This window comes from Glandiceps talaboti, chromosome 8 (genome assembly GCF_964340395.1).
Source record: "Glandiceps talaboti chromosome 8, keGlaTala1.1, whole genome shotgun sequence".
Classification (NCBI taxonomy): Eukaryota; Metazoa; Hemichordata; class Enteropneusta; family Spengelidae; genus Glandiceps; species Glandiceps talaboti.
In genome coordinates this window covers 1,853,722-1,876,060 of record NC_135556.1, presented here as the reverse complement: position 1 = coordinate 1,876,060, position 22,339 = coordinate 1,853,722, and the positions used below count along the sequence as shown (strand labels likewise).

At 36.6% G+C, this 22,339-nt stretch overlaps 1 protein-coding gene across 15 annotated transcripts in view; it reads right to left on the bottom strand.

Moving 5' to 3' along the window:
- The window catches only part of LOC144438647 (pericentriolar material 1 protein-like), a 109,324-nt gene that overhangs the window by 42,818 nt on the left and 44,167 nt on the right, over nucleotides 1–22,339 (bottom strand). For 14 of the 15 annotated variants that reach the window (XM_078127771.1, XM_078127781.1, XM_078127783.1 and 11 more), the window contains 6 exons: nucleotides 15,544–15,676; nucleotides 14,970–15,123; nucleotides 11,940–12,061; nucleotides 7,180–7,244; nucleotides 6,694–6,959; nucleotides 4,178–4,278 (listed from right to left, as the gene is read on the bottom strand). In XM_078127771.1, coding sequence (XP_077983897.1) covers nucleotides 4,178–4,278; nucleotides 6,694–6,959; nucleotides 7,180–7,244; nucleotides 11,940–12,061; nucleotides 14,970–15,123; nucleotides 15,544–15,676 — 841 coding nt within the window. The remainder of the gene's footprint in view (nucleotides 1–4,177; nucleotides 4,279–6,693; nucleotides 6,960–7,179; nucleotides 7,245–11,939; nucleotides 12,062–14,969; nucleotides 15,124–15,543; nucleotides 15,677–22,339) is intronic. The other variant, XM_078127772.1, reaches the window with a different exon arrangement.

Sequence of the window (22,339 nt, the reverse complement as noted above, 5' to 3'; positions counted from 1 at the left end):
GTATGTTATTCACTAAATACTGTTCCACATCTTGCTACTCTCACAGCAAGATATGGAACAATATTTGGTTAAGAACAAAGTCCTATATTTTGGAATGCTGCAATTCTACATAATTCAAAGATTACTTATTAATACTCATAATCACTTTTTCTTTGAACAAGTCCATGTAAATACCTGCAAATTATAACTATGAAAGAATGCACAAGTCATGTTCAAAGTAGAATTACTTAGGGGCGACATCGAAATCAAAAGCATCGTAATTACGCGTCGTAACGAGTAAAGACGAGTAGCTACTAGTAGTTACGATGTACTACGGTGAATATTCATAAGTCTCAACGCATATTCATGTACTTTAGGTTGTAGACAATAAAAAGTAAACACCTATTGTCTGTTATTCATGAGCCCAAACTACGACCATTTACGCGTAGTCGTCTTCATCGTGAAAAAAATAACGAAACAAAAAGATTTTCTTTCCTGTGCGCAAATCAGTTTCACGCTTACTTTTTTCAATGTTATTCATTCGATGCCTTCTATGGCATTCGTACAGTCGGCTAGTCAACTAAGTGTTTCAGATATATTCTGATGTTTACCTAATATGTCTTGCCTAAAAATACCTTGAAGAAGAATTTTTATTCGAAACGTCGGATTTTACATCTATTTATTCGGACTGCCTCACAAGTTCCTTATGCACTTCTCGGCTGGTCAACAAACATGTCGACCATTTTCGTCTGGCTGCAGCTGGTGAACGGTGCATTGATCGTCGTAGATTCTAGTCGCAGGATTCGTCAGTCGAATTCGAACATTGTCCACAAAAACAAATTAAAAACTAAAGCTTGTCTCGCATTAATATATCGTTTGATTTGATTGATCTAGAAGTCACCTAAAAACGTTTTGTTTCTTCAAAATTTTGAGGAAAAACGTCATTTATATAACGAAATTTCGGGCTACGAATAACTGAATACGTTCATCACTTGCGTCTCTATGTTTATATATCTACCGACATCATGCATCACGCCACGTGTTGCCGAACATTGCGATTTCTCAACTCAACCCCATCATTTGAGAATGTTACTGTACTGAGAAACATAAAAAAATAGTTGTTGTTTTAGAATATATAAAACAAATCCCGTTATTCGAAGATATAAAAGTCAAAACTGCACTTCCGCAACCCGGAAATTCAACAACATTTCTTGGCCCTACCATGGCCGCCAAGCGTGAGCTTGTAAGTTGTACTGTAGTGTTAGTTTGTCGGCCGTGCAAAAAAACAAAAAAGAAAGTCTAACCGCGATTGATGCTTTGAGAGTCACACAATTGTATGATAATCTTCCTCAAAGATTTACTGTTAACCCAGGACTGTTACAATATTACGTCCATGCGTCCATCACAATAAATTTCGAATACATACCGTCCTGTTCGTGAAAAGATTTACTGAATATTGAAACTTTGATTTCGTGCATATCTTATTGTTTTGTTTTGTTTATGAATGTCGCCCATGAACTTGCACTCATAAAAACATGTGCAGTACTAGTTTCATCAGCATATTACTGGCTGAGTACGTGGTTTTCTTTGACGCTCGAAAATTATGACAAACTACGATCAACTACGATAGAAGACGATGTCATCATTGGAAACACGGAAGGTGAGAATCACTATCTATTGTGTGTTGGCGATAAAAAATTACGCGTATCTACGCTCAAAGACGACGTCTTTAAGGGAAACAAAGAAAAGTGAACTGATTATCTATTGTCAGTTATTCATGAACTTGAACACTTCATTATCTCCTGTTTCGCGTAGTACATCGTAGCTACTAGTAGCTACTCGTCTTTACTCGTTACGACGCGTAATTACGATGCTTTTGATTTCGATGTCGTCCCTTACTATCATAGACAAGGCGACTACTAAGTGTGTGCACCTTGGTGTTTGATGACATTATCATCTCTAAGTTTTAGTGTAACTTCAGCAATGTCTTTAACTTTTGTAGTTAGTGTGGAGACAAACTTGGAAAGCAATTCTAGTAATCCATCAACATCTAAGTAAAGAATTCTATTTTGAGACTAGATCAAATCAATTGTACTCATTTCATTGTGTTTCAACAATCATCAATTAACAATAACAAAGCACATTTATAAAAACAGTGAAAGAAATTGAAAATCTTGAAATACTTTCTCTCTGCAACCAATACTACCACAAACTCCCCCCTCCAACCAATACTACCACAAACTCCCCCCTCCAACCAATACTACCACAAACTCCCCATCCAACGAGTACTACCACAAACTCCCCATCCAACCAATACTACCACAAACTCCCCCTCCAACTAGTACTACCACAAACTCCCCATCCAACCAATGCTACCACAAACTCCCCATCCAACCAATACTACCACAAACTCCCCCTCCAACTAGTACAACCACAAACTCCCCCTCCAACCAATGCTACCACAAACTCCCCATCCAACCAATACTACCACAAACTCCCCCTCCAACCAATACTACCATAAACTCCCCATCCAACCAATACTACCACAAACTCCCCATCCAACCAATACTACCATAAACTCCCCCTCCAACCAATGCTACCACAAACTCCCCATCCAACCAATACTACCACAAACTCCCCCTCCAACCAATACTACCATAAACTCCCCATCCAACCAATACTACCACAAACTCCCCATCCAACCAATACTATCACAGACTCCTCTTCCAACCAGTACTACCAACAAACTCCATTCCAAACAATACTACCACAAACTCCCCATCCAACTAGTACTACCACAAACTCCCCATCCAACGAGTACTACCACAAACTCCCCATCCAACTAGTACTACCACAAACTCCCCATCCAACGAGTACTACCACAAACTCCCCATCCAACCAATACTACCACAAACTCCCCCTCCAACTAGTACTACCACAAACTCCCCATCCAACCAATGCTACCACAAACTCCCCATCCAACGAGTACTACCACAAACTCCCCATCCAACCAATACTACCACAAACTCCCCCTCCAACTAGTACTACCACAAACTCCCCATCCAACCAATACTACCACAAACTCCCCATCCAACTAGTACTACCACAAACTCCCCATCCAACCAATACTACCACAGACTCCTCTTCCAACCAGTACTACCAACAAACTCCCCATCCAACTAATGCTACCACAAACTCCCCATCCAACCAGTACTACCAACAAACTCCCCATCCAACCAATGCTACCACAAACTCCCCATCCAACTAGTACTACCACAAACTCCCCATCCAACCAATACTACCACAGACTCCTCTTCCAACCAGTACTACCAACAAACTCCCCATCCAACCAATGCTACCACAAACTCCCCATCCAACCAATACTACCACAGACTCCTCTTCCAACCAGTACTATCAACAAACTCCCTTCCAACCAATACTACCACAAACTCCCTTCCAACCAGTACTACCACAGACTCCTCTTCCAACCAGTACTATCAACAAACTCCCTTCCAACCAATACTACCAACAAACTCCCTTCCAACCAGTACTACCAACAAACTCCCTTCCAACCAGTACTACCACAAACTCCCCATCCAACTAGTACTACCACAAACTCCCCCATCCAACCAATACTACCACAAACTCCCCATCCAACTAGTACTACCACAAACTCCCCATCCAACTAGTACTACCACAAACTCCCCCATCCAACCAATACTACCACAAACTCCCCATCCAACCAATACTACCACAAACTCCCCATCCAACTAGTACTACCACAAACTCCCCATCCAACTAGTACTACCACAAACTCCCCCTCCAACTAGTACTACCACAAACTCCCCATCCAACTAGTACTACCACAAACTCCCTATCCAACTAGTACTACCACAAACAACATCAAAAATACAACAATTAGTAAACTGAATAAGTCGAATAGTTCAGATCACAAACTCATATTTCTTTAGGATGATACGCTACAAAATTTTAGTTGAATTACCTGTGAGTGTTCAAGTTTCATTGTCCTGGGTTGAACATACTATACTGTGACACTATTGTGGTAATAAATTCAATAGCCCATTATCTGATTTCACATTAGCTTATTTATACCCTAATGATAAATGAACTATCAAAAAACAACAAGTGAGTTGTTAGTTGATCTGTAGAGTGCTTGATCTGATGTATACATTCTTACCTCTTGCTGTCGCCTACTTGTACTTGGTGATTGTGTAAATGGCCACCTTGTATTATATACTCTGTTGGCTGTCCTAAATGCCCTCCGACTCATTGCTTCTTCTGTAAATGATGAAATACTTGTATTGAATACCTTTCCCAACAATTCGTGTCATGAAAAATTATTAAGCTAAACATCCCTATGAATGTTCCCACCAAATGTCAGACCGATCTGGCTAGTAATATTTGAGTTTACATTTTTTGACCAAAAAATCACATTTTTTGACCCAGAACACACATCTCTAATACGACCATTTTCATTTGAACAATTTCCCAACTAAACTCCAAAAGTAAAGTCCCAAGCAAATACCAATGCAATCAATTGGGAGGTTTTGAGTTTAAGTCAGCCGCACACACACACACACACACACACACACACACACACACACACACACACACACACACAGACAGACAGACAGACAGACATCACACCATTCATATAGCACTTGAACTTCATTAGTTTAGCTGTGTTAACTAGAGACTGAAATCAACATCCCTACAAAAAATCAAAATACTCTTCCCAGTTGTTTTTGACTTTTAAGTTTCTGTAAGTTTTAAGTCAACCACAGATATGCAGATAGACAGACCGATATATAGATAGACAAGACTCTTTATCACGTCTGTAGCATAAATGAACCTGTTTTAACTCTTTCACCACTATTCTCCCCATGGGACTGTATGCTATCCACTAGGCCCCTCATTAGCATACACATAATAAAAGTTTGAGTGAGTGTTATGTTATCAAATTGATATAAAAATACTTAGAATTGCCTAATCTTTGAAAATTATGTATCATTTTAAAGCCAAATAAATTTTCTACAGTACACTTCCAATTACACACATCCCAACATCAAATATACAGCTAGAATTTGGGTTAAAATGATAAAATTTCGTTAAAAAAACTGTGTGTTGCTTATTTATTGTCATATCACAAATAAACAATACATTTATATCACAAATAAAATACAAAATACCAACATTCATGTTCCTACAAAACTAATATATTCTGGTTGTATGGTCAAAATGAGCGAAAATTTGATAAAAAATGTTATTTTATGTCATAATAATTTGAACGAAATTAATTAACGGCTCACTAATCCGATTACGACGCAATAGTCTGTGCCGCACCGGCAATGAAAGTGTTCTAAAATATCTGAAGTCGTCACCTCAATACCTTTTGAAAAGTTAGTTTGAGTAAATATAATTCATTATTTGACAGAACAACAAAAAATTTCCACTAAATTTATGCCCTAAATAAATAAAAAATGACCACAAGTTGGAGGTATGCGAGTCCGAATCGCGATGCCAAAGTGGCGCTTTTTGCCGACATGCTTATCCTCAAGAGCAAATATGCAGTCGGAACTTTGAACTAACGTAGCAGCAATCTGATCCCTACATAAACTGTTTTGAGTTCACACAGCCATGTCCTTGTATAAAGCAATGTATCGACAGTCAAAATTTATTGAAAATTTCTATGAAGAGCACCTTTATTTAAGTTGTAAACGATGTTAGGGGAGACAGTTTTGCTTCGGCCATGTTGAAATTTTGAATTTTACGCTGAAAATCACATGTAATTGGAAAATCGCCCCGATCGTGCACAAGTTTCCCTCCACTGACCTGTACACAGTGAGTTTGTGTTACTACAAGTCATTATTGAGCCGTAACAAAAAGAAATAAAACCAAAATAATCCATTTTATAGCCAAAAATTACAACCAAGACGTTAGTATGGGCGTCGGTACCGATCACAAGATTGCGTAAATTTGCCGACATTCAAAAATTCAGACGTAAATTGCTGCCGGTAGCTCAAATAGACTGAAGCTGGAATTTGATGCTTACACACAAGTACAATGTGTTCCCACGACTAAACACTTGTATTTAACGATGTATTTCGAGTCAAATTCTGTCGAAATATCCAAGGACAGTGCCATAATTTCTGTCGTAGACCATGTTATGGGAGCCGTTAATTACCTCCGCCATGTTTAAATTCGATTTTGTTGGCGAAAAACGCACATAAAAATTACGATCGCTCGTTTTTTGGGCCGTACTCGGTTACCATTCACTGTCACGCATTCAAAATGGCAGTATAGATAAACAAGGCTAATACGCATGTGTGGAACTAGTTATGGCAGCAAATTCTGCAGCAATAGCTGTCGTTGAATGGTTTTACGGCGATGAAGGTGAATGAACTTTGGCGTCCCGGTATACCGGGTTCTCGTGGGCGCCCTAGCGTGTCCCGGTATACCGGGTTCTCGTGGTGAAAGGGTTAATCATAGAAACTGTCTATGATTTAATTCAACTGTGCTAAAAACAGCATTTCCAAGCAACCTTAAGCAGAGGTTAATCTTGAATTCCATCCAGACCCTCAACCAACACAAGACATAATAATTTATACCTACCCCTATATACCATTAAATAACTTTCCCAACAAGATACATAAATAAACTTGTTATTAATGATGTATGAAAAGTTCACTTTACCTGTCATCTCATCCCCTATTTTCCTTTTTTTAGTCCTTGACATAGCAATCTGTGGTGGTGTTTGTGGCCTTCTCAATCGATGTCTGTAATCAGCTTCAATGGTGTATGTATCATGATCTGACGTGTCCTCCTGCTCTTCCTCCTCTTCTACCTGTACAATTCCGTCACTAGGATACCCATCATCTACTTCATCATCATCAATATCACTCATATGGGTGGTGGAGCCTCCCCATGTGGCCTGTGTTGTCACATCTACACTCATCCTGCTTCAGGGATACACAATTACAGAGAGTTATTTATTTAGAATGCTGTGGAAGGCAAAGTTAAATTCATGTATATAACACCCCATTGTAATGTTTTATAGCTGTGGACTTATTGAGGGAATGTTGACAAGATTGTATTGTTCTTACCATCTATGTTAATTATATTTATAGTATAGAATCAAAATTCAACAATACCCAAGGCAAGAAAACCTTAACTACTTACCCCAAAGCATCATGGTTATCACTTTGTATGGAGTAAGTGCCTCTATCTGAATTATCACCAGAACCCTGAAAATGACAACATTAACATTAACTAAAGTTCACATCATTCTGTAATACAATGATGTGAATGCTAGTGTCCAGTTTCAATTTGAAGGAATGATCATAAATTGTTTGATGTGACTTGAGATGGTGTAGCATACTATGAATGAATGTGGTATACTAGTTAAAACTAACTGACTGACTGACTGACTGACTGACTGAGAATGTCTGCTTGATATAGTTGTACAACCATAAACTCTGAAGATAGTTTTTTATGTCAACACATACTGATCTTTGTACATCAACACATACTGATCTTTGTACATCAACACATACTGATCTTTGTACATCAACACATACTGATCTTTGTACATCAACACATACTGATCTTTATACATCAACACATACTGATCTTTGTACACCAACACATACTGATCTTTATACATCAACACATACTTATCTTTATACATCAACACATACTGATCTTTGTACATCAACACATACTGATCTTTGTACATCAACACATACTGATCTTTGCACACTAACACATACTGATCTTTGTACATCAACAAATATACTGATCTTTGTACATCAACACATACTGATCTTTGTACATCAACACATACTGATCTTTGTACATCAACAAATATACTGATCTTTGTACACCAACACATACTGATCTTTATACATCAACACATACTGATCTTTGTATATCACATACTGATCTTTGTACACTAACACATACTGATCTTTGTACATCAACACATACTGATCTTTATACATCAACACATACTGATCTTTGTACATCAACAAATATACTGATCTTTGTACATCAACACATACTGATCTTTATACATCAACACATACTGATCTTTGTATATCACATACTGATCTTTGTACACTAACACATACTGATCTTTGTACATCAACACATACTGATCTTTATACATCAACACATACTGATCTTTGTATATCAACACATACTGATCTTTGTACATCAACACATACTGATCTTTATACATCAACACATACTGATCTTTGTATATCACATACTGATCTTTGTACATCAACACATACTGATCTTTGTACATCAACACATACTGATCTTTATACATCAACACATACTGATCTTTGTACACTAACACATACTGATCTTTGTACACCAACACATACTGATCTTTGTACATCAACACATACTGATCTTTGTACATCAACACATACTGATCTTTGTACATCAACACATACTGATCTTTGTACATCAACACATACTGATCTTTGTACATCAACACATACTGATCTTTGTACATCAACACATACTGATCTTTGTACATCACATATACTGATCTTTATACATCAACACATACTTATCTTTGTACACCAACACATACTGATCTTTGTACATCAACACATACTGATCTTTATACATCAACACATACTGATCTTTGTACATCAACACATACTGATCTTTGTACATCAACACATACTGATCTTTGTACATCAACACATACTGATCTTTGTACATCAACACATACTGATCTTTGTACACCAACACATACTGATCTTTGTACATCAACACATACTGATCTTTGTACATCAACACATACTGATCTTTGTACATCAACACATACTGATCTTTGTACACTAACACATACTGATCTTTGTACATCAACACATACTGATCTTTGTACATCAACACATACTGATCTTTGTACATCAACAAATATACTGATCTTTGTACATCAACACATACTGATCTTTGTACATCACATATACTGATCTTTATACATCAACACATACTGATCTTTGTACATCAACACATACTGATCTTTGTACACCAACACATACTGATCTTTGTACACCAACACATACTGATCTTTGTACATCAACACATACTGATCTTTATACATCAACACATACTGATCTTTGTACATCAACACATACTGATCTTTGTACATCACATATACTGATCTTTATACATCAACACATACTGATCTTTGTACATCACATACTGATCTTTGTACATCAACACATACTGATCTTTGTACATCAACACATACTGATCTTTATACATCAACACATACTGATCTTTGTACACCAACACATACTGATCTTTGTACATCAACACATACTGATCTTTGTACACCAACACATACTGATCTTTGTACATCAACACATACTGATCTTTGTACACCAACACATACTGATCTTTGTACACCAACACATACTGATCTTTATACATCAACACATACTGATCTTTGTACACTAACACATACTGATCTTTGTACATCAACACATACTGATCTTTATACATCAACACATACTGATCTTTGTACACTAACACATACTGATCTTTGTACATCAACACATACTGATCTTTATACACCAACACATACTGATCTTTGTACATCAACACATACTGATCTTTGTACATCAACACATACTGATCTTTGTACATCAACACATACTGATCTTTGTACATCAACACATACTGATCTTTGTACACCAACACATACTGATCTTTGTACACTAACACATACTGATCTTTGTACATCAACACATACTGATCTTTATACATCAACACATACTGATCTTTGTACATCAACACATACTGATCTTTGTACATCAACACATACTGATCTTTGTACATCACATATACTGATCTTTATACATCAACACATACTGATCTTTGTACATCACATACTGATCTTTGTACATCAACACATACTGATCTTTGTACACTAACACATACTGATCTTTGTACATCAACACATACTGATCTTTGTACATCAACACATACTGATCTTTGTACACCAACACATACTGATCTTTGTACACCAACACATACTGATCTTTATACATCAACACATACTGATCTTTGTACACTAACACATACTGATCTTTGTACATCAACACATACTGATCTTTATACACCAACACATACTGATCTTTGTACATCAACACATACTGATCTTTGTACACTAACACATACTGATCTTTGTACATCAACACATACTGATCTTTGTACACTAACACATACTGATCTTTGTACATCACAGATACTGATCTTTGTACACCAACACATACTGATCTTTGTACACCAACACATACTGATCTTTGTACACCAACACATACTGATCTTTGTACACTAACACATACTGATCTTTGTACATCACATATACTGATCTTTGTACACTAACACATACTGATCTTTGTACATCAACACATACTGATCTTTATACATCAACACATACTGATCTTTGTACATCACATACTGATCTTTGTACATCAACACATACTGATCTTTGTACATCAACACATACTGATCTTTGTACATCAACACATACTGATCTTTGTACATCACATACTGATCTTTGTACATCAACACATACTGATCTTTGTACACTAACACATACTGATCTTTGTACATCAACACATACTGATCTTTGTACATCAACACATACTGATCTTTGTACACCAACACATACTGATCTTTGTACACCAACACATACTGATCTTTATACATCAACACATACTGATCTTTGTACACTAACACATACTGATCTTTGTACATCAACACATACTGATCTTTGTACACTAACACATACTGATCTTTGTACATCAACACATACTGATCTTTATACACCAACACATACTGATCTTTGTACATCAACACATACTGATCTTTGTACATCAACACATACTGATCTTTGTACACTAACACATACTGATCTTTGTACATCAACACATACTGATCTTTGTACACCAACACATACTGATCTTTGTACACCAACACATACTGATCTTTGTACACCAACACATACTGATCTTTGTACATCAACACATACTGATCTTTATACATCAACACATACTGATCTTTGTACACTAACACATACTGATCTTTATACATCAACACATACTGATCTTTGTACATCAACACATACTGATCTTTGTACATCACATATACTGATCTTTATACATCAACACATACTGATCTTTGTACACCAACACATACTGATCTTTGTACATCAACACATACTGATCTTTATACATCAACACATACTGATCTTTGTACATCAACACATACTGATCTTTATACATCAACACATACTGATCTTTGTACATCAACACATACTGATCTTTGTACACTAACACATACTGATCTTTGTACATCAACACATACTGATCTTTGTACATCAACACATACTGATCTTTGTACACCAACACATACTGATCTTTGTACACCAACACATACTGATCTTTATACATCAACACATACTGATCTTTGTACACTAACACATACTGATCTTTGTACATCAACACATACTGATCTTTGTACATCAACACATACTGATCTTTGTACACTAACACATACTGATCTTTGTACATCAACACATACTGATCTTTGTACACCAACACATACTGATCTTTATACATCAACACATACTGATCTTTGTACACTAACACATACTGATCTTTGTACACCAACACATACTGATCTTTATACATCAACACATACTGATCTTTGTACACCAACACATACTGATCTTTGTACATCAACACATACTGATCTTTGTACACCAACACATACTGATCTTTGTACACCAACACATACTGATCTTTGTACATCAACACATACTGATCTTTGTACATCAACACATACTGATCTTTGTACATCAACACATGCTAATTTGACAAATGTTACAAATCAAGAAATAAACTTACCCGTTGTCTTCTACTTTCTTCTAATAAACTTTCTAGTTCTTTTCTTTTCTGTCTCAGTTCTTCTCTCAGTATTTTATGCCTCCTCATTTCAGACCAGAGTTCTCTGTTAGAAGTCTCCACTTCTAAAATATCAAATAGACAACTACTATTAGAAGTCTCAACTTCTAAAATTGTGAACAGACAAGATGAAAGTCAGGATTTGGTTTGTCAATATTGCAACACATCTGTATCTACAACACATATCAACTAATACACTTGAAACAAGGTGAAAACAACACATATCAACTAATACACTTGAAACAAGGTGAAAACAACACATATCAACTAATACACTTGAAACAAGGTGAAAACAACACATATCAACTAATACACTTGAAACAAGGTGAAAACAACACATATCAACTAATACACTTGAAACAAGGTGAAAACAACACATATCAACTAATACACTTGAAACAAGGTGAAAACAACACATATCGACTATTTACTTGAAACTAGGTGAAAACAACACATATCAACTAATACACTTGAAACAAGGTGAAAACAACACATATCAACTAATACACTTGAAACAAGGTGAAAACACATATCAACAAGTCATTGAAAATGACATAGACCCCGCTATGATCGGGTTTTAAGGAGCTGGCAGTTTATGTTGTCATTTTCAAACCTGGTTAATGTTGTTTGGCCTCATATGGTTGTTTTTGATATCACTACTCTGTTCAAGCATGTCTGAGTTATCGCTTTGGACATGAAAACTGCAACAATGAATATGCACATGTATGTCATAGAACACTGTGCTAATACCAACTTTGAATGAGATCTGTTCAAGCATGTCTGAGTTATGGCTTTGAACATGGAAAATTCGCAAACAAAATGGCTGCCAGGCAGCCATATTGGATCGTATCACGACAACAATGAATATGCACATGTATGTCATACAACACTGTGCTAATACCAACTTTGAATGAGATCTGTTCAAGCATGTCTGAGTTATGGCTTTGGACATGGAAAATTTGCAAACAAAATGGCTGCCAGGCAGCCATATCGGATTGTATCATGACGAAAATGGATAAGCACATGTCATAGAACACTGTGCTAATACCAACTTTGAACGAGATCTGTTCAAACATGTCTGAGTTATAGCTTTGGACATGGAAAATTCGCAAACAAAATGGCTGCCAGGCAGCCATATTGGATTGTATCATGACAACAATGAATATGCACATGTATGTCATATAACACTGTCCTAATAGCAACTTTGAATGAGATCTGTTCACGCATGTCTGAGTTATGGCTTTGGACAGGGAATATTCGCAAACAAAATGGCTGCTAGGCGGACATATTGGATCATATCATAAAACAAATTGACATGCATATGTATGCCATAGTATGTTGGCCCTGTACCAAGTTTGAAAAAAATCGGTCCAGGCATCTCCAAGAAACGGCTGCGGACGGACGGACACACGAAACCCAATCCATAAGTCCCCGTCCGGACTTCGTTTTATAGAACACCACAGACCAAAGCACCGTTCAATTTATAGAACACCACAGACCAGAGCACTGTTCAATTTATAGAACACCACAGACCAGAGCACTGTTCAATTTATAGAACACCACAGACCAGAGCACTGTTCAATTGATAGAACACCACAGACCAGAGCACTGTTCAATTTATAGAACACCACAGACCAGAGCACTGTTCAATTTATAGAACACCACAGACCAGAGCACTGTTCAATTTATAGAACACCACAGACCAGAGCACTGTTCAATTGATATAACACCACAGACCAAAGCACTGTTCAATTTATAGAACACCACAGACCAGAGCACTGTTCAATTGATAGAACACCACAGACCAGAGCACTGTTCAATTGATAGAACACCACAGACCAAAGCACTGTTCAATTTATAGAACACCACAGACCAGAGCACTGTTCAATTGATAGAACACCACAGACCAAAGCACTGTTCAATTGATAGAACACCACAGACCAGAGCACTGTTCAATTTATAGAACACCACAGACCAGAGCACTGTTCAATTGATAGAACACCACAGACCAGAGCACTGTTCAATTGATAGAACAACACAGATCAGAGCACTGTTCAATTTATAGAACACCACAGACCAGAGCACTGTTCAATTGATAGAACACCACAGATCAGAGCACTGTTCAATTGATAGAACACCACAGATCAGAGCACTGTTCAATTGATAGAACACCACAGATCAGAGCACTGTTCAATTGATAGAACACCACAGATCAGAGCACTGTTCAATTGATAGAACACCACAGACCAGAGCACTGTTCAATTTATAGAACACCACAGACCAAAGCACTGTTCAATTGATAGAACACCACAGACCAGAGCACTGTTCAATTTATAGAACACCACAGATCAGAGCACTCTTCAATTGATAGGGCACCAAGTATAGACAGATAGTAATTAGTAACTAAAGACACCTCAAGTATACAGACACAATTTCCAGACATTATAGACATTTTAACAGGATATATACTTGTCTTTTAGTAGTACACTGTACAGTCTATGTTACAAAGGAAGTCTGAAATCAATAAGGGTACTCTATTGTTTTTGTTTCTCATTACTTTTTCATAGCAACTATGAGTTGGTTTTTATAGTCAATTTAATAAAACAAACATCTTCTTCATGTTTCTCTGCCTTTCCTTTTCCTCCTATCTTCTTTTTATTGGATTCCTGGTAACAAGCCCTTTTACAGCTTTATCAACACAATTTGCATTTTCTCTGCCAAGGAATTCTCTGCCTATTTGAATAATTAAGTAAGTAATGTTCTAATCATGAACAAGTGTCATCATCACCGCCATGACTGTAGATGATGTAGACAGTCCAGACACTTGCTTATTCTTGCCAGATATGACACTGTTCCACAAAATATTAAAGGTTGGCGGAAAAAAATGTGTTTGATATCAATGCTGAAAATTTGAAAGATAAAAAAGATAGGGTGACCCTAACACAACATAACTTTCCATTACACAATATTTACCTGAGCCCTCAAGCAGGGAAACCCTAGGACTTTCTATTGCACCTCTGGTAACAGCTGGGTTAGCAATTGACACTCTAGGACTGTCAATAGAACCTCTGGTTTTTGGACGAGTAGTTGCAGGTTTTTTTACCTTTGATGGTCCTGGATTACCATCCTGGAAATGAACCATATCACACAAGTTACAATCATTGACAGTAATGTAAACTAAAGATGGATATATTCTTGTTGATCAGTTTGGGCTAACACTATCAGAGCTTCCAAAAATAGCTATGAAATTACTAAACAAACAAAGTCATGTTTTATGCAATAAAAATGATACAGACTGAGTCAGACAGACAGACAAACTATAAAACACACACACACACACACACACACACACACACACACACACACACACACACACACACACACACACACAAATCCATCCATCCATCCATCCATCCAAACACATTCACCCACAGGCACAGACAGAGGTCACATGATGGCATTGTTCACAGCTCTAATTGTTAACCCATATCTAGTATTTACCATTGCACTGAGAACCCCTTTTCCAATTGATGGCTGTCACACTTACCCTAGTCAATGGCTGGAATTGCTCATTCAGTTTCTGCAACTGTTGTTGTACAGTCATCAATCGACCTCTTTCATCCATCAATTTACCAAGCTCAGCTCTCTGTTGCCTCATTTTAGCCATGTAGTATGCCTCCCTGTCACAGAAATCATGATTTGATATTAAGTAAACCAATATCAAGCTCAGAATGTGCTGCATTCTATAATACCATGACACTATACACAATGGCAAGACCAAATACAATTAGCGCCTATCTATCAGATAGGAAATTGTTAATAGAGTGAAAGTACCATAATGTTACTTTTAGAGTTGGGTATTTTCAAACGATAGGATATGTTATTTTAATGCATCTAAGAATATCAAGAAATATGGTTTTTACCAAGATTTCCTCTTAAAGTTTTGGTACATGATAAGCTATGCAAGTTTTACAAGATTTACAACATTTACTCCCTCCTGTCATCACGTATTGCAAGTATCACTCCCTCCTGTCACCAATTTTCACAGACCTTGGCAAAACCAGAGTGATGGGAGATCACAATCATAAAACCAGAGATGAACTGAAAATGCTCCCGTACATCTGATGTAGCAAGTTTCATTGAATTTGGTGGCCCATTTATAAAATCATTAATTATGCCTATTACTGAGTTCACAGTTCTCTTCAGTGACATACAATTTGTATCAAATGCTTTTGCAACTGTGTCTCTGTCTTTTCCTAGTTTGCATGCACATTACATGTATTTCAGAAATACAAATGTTTACATGTACATGTACACATGGCATTCTTCAACACTGTGTACACATACACAGCTTATATACTTCCAAAATGTCACAAGAAAACATTTATAATATGCAACAATACTCTGTACAGTGGTTTAATGGTATCTTTCTGGGCTTTCGATTTACTATGGTAATCACTCTCTGGAAATATGTGCTCCAAGCTAGAACGTACTCCAAACGAATCTCTGTTAGAGTGGTTATCTGAGTCGGACTGTACCACAGTACATAAATCTCTACACTATGCAACTGATGGTACGGTACCTCAGTGCACAAACTAAGTTCCATGACATGAACAACAGTTTTAACTTTCAACTTGACAAAGACAGTTGCAAAAGCGTTTGATACAAATTCTATGTCGCTGAAGAGAACTGCAAACTCGGTATGCACCGAGAGATTTGTTTATTCTTGAATGATGCCTTACATGTAGCATTATCTGTGAACCATGTTTACCTCAGAGTATGTAGTGAATGGTCAATTCACATAATGTGTTTGATTATCTTGTAACGAAGCTCAAAAAAAAACAAGTTTCAGTTTTAGTGACAATGAAATGGTGACAAGGTGGTATGAATTTCTCTAAGTGAAGTGTTCAGTATAAACTGTCTGCCGCCGACGGTGGTCTATTTGATCCTTGCTTTGCCCATGAATGGAAGATGCTTCACCGTAATGGCTGTCAGGTGATATCGATGCAAAACCTTTTCTAATAAGTTCCTTTAAAACAAAGAAGCAGTCTACCGGTATCTAATTGGTTTTGTTTGATAAAAATACACCATTTTATCAGTATGAAAGGAGACATGTTGGCAATACAATAAGCTCTTGTAGCGACATTAACTGCCATGGTTGGGGTAAAAATGATGACACCGTTTTACCGACAATTACACTTAATTTGTTCTAATATTCACCCTTCACAGACAATCTTTGAAGTTCAATAGCATTACAGTACTAGATTCAATAACCTCAAAGAAACATAAAACTTAAAAGATTCCTTTGAATGAACCGATGTGACAGTTTGTATTCATGCAAGATCAATCCATGGACTATAAGTCACTCTTATGTACATTCATGATCAATCCGACTTGAAAGTGTGGAATATGCTGATATATTATTGGTGAGGGGGGCAAAATGACTGAGGGACAACAGGCCAGGGGGAGCAATAGGCCTAGACCCACCTGTGGCCATATTGGACCATATCACGACATAAATTGACACACATATGTAACTAACAGAACATTGTCCTTATACCAACTCTGAATGAGATCTATTCAGGCATGTCTGCATAATGGCTTTGGATGTGAAAAATTCTTAACAAAATGCTGTCTAGTGGCCATATTGGATTGTATCACAAAATAAATTGACATGCATAAGTATGCCATAGTGTGTTTTCCTTGTACCTAGTTTCATAGAAATTGGTCCAGGCATGTCAAAGTAATGGTTCATGACATGAAAAAATCATTAAAAATGGCGTTGTAGCACAACTGTAGTTTTTAAAAATGTTCATCTATATGCTAGTCCATGCTAACAATAGGTGTTCATTTGCTGAATGACTATCCAGTTGCCTATCCAACCATGTTGCTATCTTTACTATATATGCTATCGTTTGGCTGTTACTATGGGCATGGTCATGTTGCTAGATATATTTGCATACATTTTTGTATGTTTTTGTTCACTTGTGTATGAATTCCTGATATTATCTTTGCAATATACGTGATCATTTGGCTGTTGCTATGGGCGTGGTCTTGTTGTTTGGCAAATTTACATACATTTTTTATATATTTATTCAATTGTCTATTAATCCCCATTGTTATCTTCGCAATATATGTGATCATTTGGTTGTTGCTATGGGCATGGTCTCGTTGCTAGGCACATTTGTATACATTTTTTGAATGTTTATTCAATTGTCTATTAATCCCCGTTGTTATCTTTGCAATATATGTGATTATTTGGCTGTTGCTATGGGCGTGGTCTTGTTGCTTGGCAAATTTACATACATTTTTTGCATGTTTATTCAATTGTCTATTAATCCCTGTTGTTATCTTTGTGAAATACCAGACCATTTGGCTGTTACAATGGGCGTGGTCATGGTTGCTAGGGCCAATTGTGTCAACATGCTTTGAACAAAATCTGCAGAACACTTTCAGAAACATCTCACCAAGTTTCAGACTCACTGACCAAGTACTTTTTGAGATATAAGTTTTTGACCAAAAATGAACATTTTTATACCTAATTTGCATATCATTCATGGAATCATTGTATGCATAATATTTCTTCGTCCATACATCTCTAGATAGATGCATTCCCATTAAATTTCAGCCCAATCTGTAGTTTGGAATTATAGATTTTTAACCAAAAAGACACATTTTTAGCCCTAATTTGCATATTACTGATGGAATCATCATGTCATGAACAAATCTTACTTTACACCCCCTTAAGAATGTTCCCACCAAATTTCGTATCAATCTGCCCAGTAGTTTCTAAGTTTTTTGACCAAAAATCACATTTATGACCCAAATCACACAACTGTGATGCGATCATTATGATTTGAACAATTTCAACAACTAGACACCCAAGGTAATGGACCCACCAAATATCATGGCAATCGGTTCAGCAGTTTTTGACTTTAAGTAGTTTACACACACATCCACACACACACACACACACACACACACACACACACACACACACACACACACACACACACACACACACACACACACACACACACACACACACACACACACACATACACACACAGACGCCAGTTCAGTTGGGCTAAAAATCAGTATTCCTATCAATAATTCCAAACTTGATTCTTGTAGCACAGAGGGAGAAATATCAATCCAGATTTTCATTTTTTATAGTATCTAAAATGATGAATTATGAAAGTTATGGCGAGTTGAAAATACCCCAAAATACAGCTGGTGAGCACTGAGCCAGCCACCATTATAAACATACCACACTTTCAAAGTGTACACAATGGAGGCTCACAGGGTAATGAGCTGTCACATTTCTTTTTTACCTATCATGCTCTGCACCCCTTCCAGCCTCATCTGTATAGCCCCTTTTATAAAATCATTAATTATGCAAATTAACATTAATTATGCAAGCCTCTTCCACCAAAAACTAATCAGCACTAAGTTAGGCCAAAGAAAAAAAGAATTGTTTGATCAGCGCACGCATCACTTAAATACCTGCACGTCGGTTTTTTTGTGTGTGTGTGTTTCTCCAGCCCATGCCTCCCTGAGACAACTGCAGAGCCAACACAATCATGAACGATGTGTATAGCCTCGATAACAACGATGGTAAAATTTAAAACAGTTCACACCCTAAACGATACCCCAGTAATACCGTAGTACAAGGACAGCAAGATCAAAGACGGTACGTACTTAGTTTCCGTGGCGAGGTAAACTAACCCAGATTTTCCAACCCTTCCTGTATGTCCCGTACGTGTAATAGTACGCATACGACGTCATGACCATTTTTGCTATTGTGGCGATGAATACGAATGAAAACTTAAAATTCATACTTAAAAATTTACTACTCTGGTACGGTTCCGTGTTAGAATTACTGTCCTAAATGAATGTTTGGATGTGAATCGCGATTGCCATAGCACAATACGGCAGCCATGTTTTGTCACCGACAAGAGCACTGAATGTATTCTGTAATTCACAGCCCAAATTGACATGAGCACTGAATGTATTCTGTAATTCACAGCCCAAATTGACATGAGCACTGAATGTATTCTGTAATTCACAGCCCAAAATGACATGAGCACTGAATGTATTCTGTAATTCACAGCCCAAATTGACATGAGCACTGAATGTATTCTGTAATTCACAGCCCAAAATGACATAAGCACTGAATGTATTCTGTAATTCACAGCCCAAAATGACATGAGCACTGAATGTATTCTGTAATTCACAGCCCAAATTGACATGAGCACTGAATGTATTCTGTAATTCACAGCCCAAATTCATCACAAAAATAAATTACATATTTCCGACAAATTTTGATGAAAAATCTTTTTTTCCCCATTAATATAAATAAAAAGGATATCAAATTGTATAAAGGTAAAAGAAAATGAATTGTTTTTATTTTTATGAATGACATACAAGATTAGGGTGAGGTTTTTTTTTTGTTTGTTTCTCATCTCCAATGGAATAGTCAGGCGGGTCGGGCGGGCGAAATAAAAAAAAAAGGGGGGCAAGAAAAAAAAATGTATTTTTTCAGTTCTATTCTCTGTCCTTTCTGTCCTGTTAGTCTGTATACAACTTCATTTCTCTTCTCTTTATTGATTTCCTTGTTACAAGTCTCTTTCCTTCATTTTAGCAAGGTTGACAAGTCTGTAGAACAACTTTGTAAGAAGATGATTAAATACTTATCATCCTGATGGGTGTATATCTGTAGCCATGAACTATTGTGTGATTTTATCAGGAGTACTAATACATTCGTCCTATTAATCAAAGTGGCATTGCCATCGCTAACAATGTTTTCAAGTTATCCAATTTGAACTTTAGTGTGTAACTTTTTGAAACACGTACGTGATTGTCACTGATCAGTGTGCTAGATGAATTTTCATTTATATAAACCATTACTTCTATGAAACATTTTTCTTCAGTGTGAACTTGTCAAAATAATCCACCAGATAATATGTCAAGCATTTCTAGAACTCAGAACCCCTTTGGGATTTACTGTTTAAAAGTAATTAAAAGTAATAATGTAAACATTGGAATGTCTTCAAAGGTCATGCATGTCATGGGTCATGAAACGGCTATGGAGTCGGTCATTTCCCTGATAATACAACTGATTTAAAGCTAAAAACTGGTCAAGAAATTTGGAATGCAGTATGACTTTTACCAATTTTAAGCATAATTTTGAAAATGATGGAAATATTCTGAGCTATTATTGCATTGCAGCAAAATGTACCGCGTGACAGTATTAATTTTGAGCCCTGTCCCTCATCAAATCTCAATGACTTCTGCCATGATGAAAGACACATGCTGCTCTGACGTAACAAAGGGGTTGGGTGGGTGGGTGGGTGAGAGGGGGGGGGGGGGGGGGGGGGGGGGGGGGGGTTAGACGGCGGTGTTCTGCCAAGGTTTCCAACAAGTGGGGACACAGGCCCCTTGGTTCCAAAAAGTGGTGTCATTTGACAGGGAGTGGGGTCAATTATTATTGTTTATGAAATATTCATATAAATTATCTCAGACCACTATAGAGATACTGTGGTCTGAGATATTCCATTACGTATAGACCATTACCTAACAACATAAAAAAATTCCATTCATACTAACAGTTCCCAGTAAGCTATTTTTTGAAAATAGTGTACTACACATTACACCTTAGAAAAAGAAGGCAATTAAGATTATGTAATATATATATATATATATATATATATATATATATATATATATATATATATATATATATATATATATATATATATGAATGATATATAGTTTAGAAAGATTGGACAGCCAGGTAGTCACAATTTTTAATCTGAATATCAATGAATAGCAGTGCTAAAATTTATAATTCCCTTTTTTCAGACAAGGACAATGACCAACTTCAAAATAAGTCACAGTGAACATATGATCTCGAATAAAAACTTTGAGAAATCCTAAACTTGTAACCACTTGTTTCATTTTTAAAATTGTTAGTACACTGCTGTGTTTAACATTCCCTCTTCAAATTCATGACATTTTGAAGAAAAAAAATCCCTGACTTTAAAAAGTACCAAATGTGAACGAAAAACTTACAAATAATAGTCAAACAAACTTTAAAATAATTTATTTTTTATTAATTAACCGTTACTGGCTGTGTATCATGATTTGGTCCTGCTATATCAAATGACAGCATAGTTACCTACCGTAAACTTGCAATGATACGGAAAGCTGACATTAGGTGTCCTTGAAACTCAGAACTTGAATCTTTAACTAAAACTATCAACAAAGTCAAAGTTGGGATGCTCTGTAAATATTACATTAATTTTTTTCTGATTTGCACAACAAGTTCGTTCTTCATATCT